The sequence below is a fragment of the Semicossyphus pulcher genome, unplaced genomic scaffold (assembly GCF_022749685.1).
Source record: "Semicossyphus pulcher isolate SPU_LCO1_2020_fin unplaced genomic scaffold, fSemPul1.0.p SCAF_11, whole genome shotgun sequence".
NCBI classification, from domain to species: domain Eukaryota; kingdom Metazoa; phylum Chordata; class Actinopteri; order Labriformes; family Labridae; genus Semicossyphus; species Semicossyphus pulcher.
The window spans coordinates 9,505,308-9,508,979 of record NW_027211615.1 but is presented as its reverse complement, the minus strand read 5'-3'; the positions used below and the strand labels follow the sequence as shown (position 1 = coordinate 9,508,979).

The 3,672-nt window shown below is 41.6% G+C and overlaps 1 protein-coding gene across 1 annotated transcript; it reads left to right on the top strand.

The window, feature by feature from the left end:
• Positions 1 to 3,197, top strand: LOC138585191 (cysteine-rich venom protein-like). The gene is made up of 7 exons (XM_069657473.1): positions 1 to 94; positions 411 to 511; positions 686 to 776; positions 2,030 to 2,172; positions 2,276 to 2,370; positions 2,619 to 2,701; positions 2,990 to 3,197. Exons 1-7 carry the CDS (start codon positions 1 to 3, stop codon positions 3,115 to 3,117), a joined length of 735 nt encoding a protein of 244 aa, XP_069513574.1. The 3' UTR covers positions 3,118 to 3,197.
• The last annotated feature ends 475 nt before the right edge of the window (positions 3,198 to 3,672 follow it).

Sequence of the window (3,672 nt, the reverse complement as noted above, 5' to 3'; positions counted from 1 at the left end):
ATGCTCAGCTTAACCTTCGTTTGTGCCTTCGGCGTCTTCGCTGCTCTTCAGGTGCCTGGCACCTCTGCAAAGTTCTTTGTAAGTGAAACTAAATGTCCTCGCTGTGGTGACATTCATTTTTTTTTGCCTGTTCTGTCTAATAAACTAACCAATATTTCTCTCTCATCTCTGGAATCCAAACCTGATGAAGAGTAAGTGTTTGTAATTATTATAATCATACCATTTGGTGTCATCGGACACATTCAAGCTTCATAGAACTGTGTTTCTTCTTTTTAATTCACACAGACGTGGAGTCACACAGGGTCCGCAAAGCAGGTCAGTGTGTCATCATTATTATTGCAAGATTTAGGTCATTCATAGACATTCAAATTCACAAAATATGTATTTTATTGTTTATTGTTTTTATTCAGACAACAACCAGGTCACTGCGGCAGAGGAGGTGGAGATTGTGGAGAAGCATAACAGCCTGAGGAGAGATGTTCAGCCTACTGCCAGCAACATGTTGAAAATGGTAACAACCTAATAATGTATTCAAATGTTTTATTATCTCAAAATGTAATGCTCATTTAGCAGGAATTCTCACTTCATACCGCTCCTAGAGATTAAGTGATTTGTCAGACAAGCACTTGTGGATTTCCGCGTGTACAAACTGTAGCGATCTACATCTGTCCTCTGCTCCCCACAGAGCTGGAACAGCGAGGCCGCAGCCAACGCTCAAAAATGGGCCGACACCTGCTCCTTGCACCACAGCGTCTCCAGCTCTAGAAAGACCAGCAGTAAGTAATTTAACCCTCTTCTGCACACGTGACTTTCAGTCAGATAACTCACGTTGTTTTAGTTTGAACTGTTTATTGCAGCAGAACATAGCTTGTGTTTGGCGTCTAGGCTCCGACCTCGTCACTCCTCGCTGATTTATTTTACATGCAGAAATTGAGGAGTGATGAGATAATATCTTAAACCCCCCTATTCGGATCCTGCCTGTGGATGCTGGGATGGTGGTGGGGTGGTGGGGTGGGGTAGTCCTGTTGCAGGACAGCGATGGCAATGACAGAGCAGAGGGAGAGACTGGAACTCTTGCAGCTTAAATAGACCGCCAATTGGGAGGAAGTGTTTGTCAGTTAATGTGGAAGAGACGTATATCATTTATTAAATCAGTGCAGCTCGAGTTGTCTGCCTGAACTAGCTAGCAGGCGTCGCCCCATTTGTTTTTAATGATCGTAGTTTTGGGAGATTGAGGCTTTAATGAAAGTTGTCACATACTAAATTCCCTGAGCTTTCACCAAGACAGTGCGCTTGTGATCCTGACTAAAAGATACTTAAAGTTATAATCTCAAAGTTCTCAGTTCTATTTGGCAGCATATAATGGCGATAAAAGGCAATTGTGGGTGCATACGTCCCACATAACCAGACATCTTCGGTTGGCTCCCTTTTTTACGGTTGTAACTCTTGATTTTCCTCGCTGACGGTCGCTTGTGACGCCCAGACAGTAATAATACTATATATAGCAAATGCAAAGGCTTTCATCAGTTGGCCATAGGCTCAATCACCATTGTGTTACCTCATTACGGTTACGGCGATAGATAGTGACTTAAAAGACATTTATTTACATGAAGATCTTCCAGATTATATCTTTAAAGCAGCTATGAAGAACTTTCATTTTGTGTCCATCTTGGTGCCTCCTGTGGACGAAGCGCTACCTCTTATGTGTTTGCTGATTCTGTCCTGTACATGCGCTTGTAGTATTCTGTACTGAGAAAGAAAAAAAACTCCCACTGTGAATTTTTAATGTGGACAATGCAAATAAAGGCACTTCCTGTCTGCGCGCTGTAACTCGATTTGTCACAGACTTGGCGGCAGCGAGAACAGCCGTTAAATGTTACTATTTCTGTAACTAACTGCTCGCTGATGGTCTCGTTTGCCTTTGTAGGTCGTTTAGAGACATCAGTATTAATTGCAATCATTTTCATAATAAACTAAAACCTCCTCACAGGAGTTTTAAGTATCCCTATTTCCTCTTGTTTGGCTGAAGGTAGCGGCTGTGGAGAGAATCTGTACATGAGCAGCAACAAGGACAGCTGGAGCAGCGCCATCCAGGCCTGGTACAACGAGGTGACTGACTTCAGGTACGGAACAGGATCCATCAACGGAGGAGTGGTCGGACACTTTACAGAGGTGATTATACATATTATCATTGGACTTGGTTGCATTAAAAAACAATAAAATACAGCACAGAAGATGATTTGTGTTTTATCTCTTGTTACTTTTCTGTGTACAGGTCGTTTGGTACAGGTCTAACCAAGTTGGCTGCGGCATGGCATACTGTCCGGACGCTGAGTATGAGTACTTCTACGTCTGCCACTACTGCCCAGCGTAAGCACATATCACCTTTTCTCTTTACACTGTGAAGTCTGACATATTTTCTTATGAAAACTAAGTGCAACAACACGATGAGGTTCTTTAGCATCGAGGAGATCTAATTCCTCCCTCCCTTGCTAGGAAGTAGACAAATAGTCATTAAAAATGACTTTCCCGTCTTATATCCTATCCGTGTGACATGTTCGGGCTGTGTGAGACTTAATGGTTAAATTGAAAACAAATTTTTATGGCATACATTACAGTGGAAACAGCCAGTTTGCTTTACCCTACAAGAAAGGACCCTCCTGCGGTGACTGCCCCAACGCCTGCGACAACAAACTGTGCAGTAAGTGGCAGATTTAGCAATGTGCAATAGATTTAATGTCAGGATGAGCTAAAATATCTGAAGATTGATGCAATAAAACATTGAGACTACTACAAAAAAATATCATCATCATCATCTGCGAAATCAAACAGAAACAAGTCAAATATAAGATTACAGAGAGGTTATAAGTAGATGAGTAGAGACTCAGTGACTGGAACACACAAAGATGCTTTATAGTAAGACTCATTCATGATCTTTTGTTTTAATTTCTCAATCCAATAATTTTCTCCTTCTCTCCGTCTCTTCCAGCCAACCCCTGTCCCTACGCTAACAAGTACAGTAACTGTCCTAGCCTGAAGGAGCAGTATGGCTGCAGTAACAGGGATGTGGCCTCTTGGTGTCCCGCCTCCTGCAAGTGCACACATGAGATCATTTAAAAGCCACATGTCCACATGGGCTCTGACTTATGAGTCAGATTAATAAATATATGCACCATTAAAGCTTCTGTCCTTATGACTGATACGTCATCACTCACATATATATTCTGTTGCTTTCGATGAACCAACTGTTAAAGCACCTTGGCCCATTGTAGAAATACTTTATCTCTTGGTGCCGTTCAGCATATTTGATGAAGTTGATGTACTTGCATGAGTCTTGTAATCCTTGGGCTGTAACCACATGGTTGAAAGCACTTCCTGTATTCCCATTTGATTTTGGAAAACCTTAAAATGTCTCAAAATAAACTTTACTGACTAAAATAATGACTTTTACAAGTTTCCAATTCTTTTTCTATCAGTTGGCTAATCATTTCAGTCGAATAGCAAACTGTTTCAAGTTCAAGAAAGGATGGAGTCAATGCAGACAGTCGAGATAACAATGGTCGGGTATGGTTTGGGAGGCAAGGAATGATTCAAGGAATCAAGGAATATAAGATTAAATACACACAATTATGGACGGCAAGGTGGTGTGGGGGAAAGATAAAGTTGTGTAGA

Coding starts and splice junctions, on each gene's coding strand:
- LOC138585191 (XM_069657473.1), top strand. CDS start 1: ATGCTCAGCTTAACCTTCGTTTGTGCCTTCGGCGTCTTCGCTGCTCTT. Junction 777..2,029: donor CAGCTCTAGAAAGACCAGCA/GTAAGTAATTTA, acceptor GTTTGGCTGAAG/GTAGCGGCTGTGGAGAGAAT. Junction 2,173..2,275: donor TGGTCGGACACTTTACAGAG/GTGATTATACAT, acceptor TTCTGTGTACAG/GTCGTTTGGTACAGGTCTAA.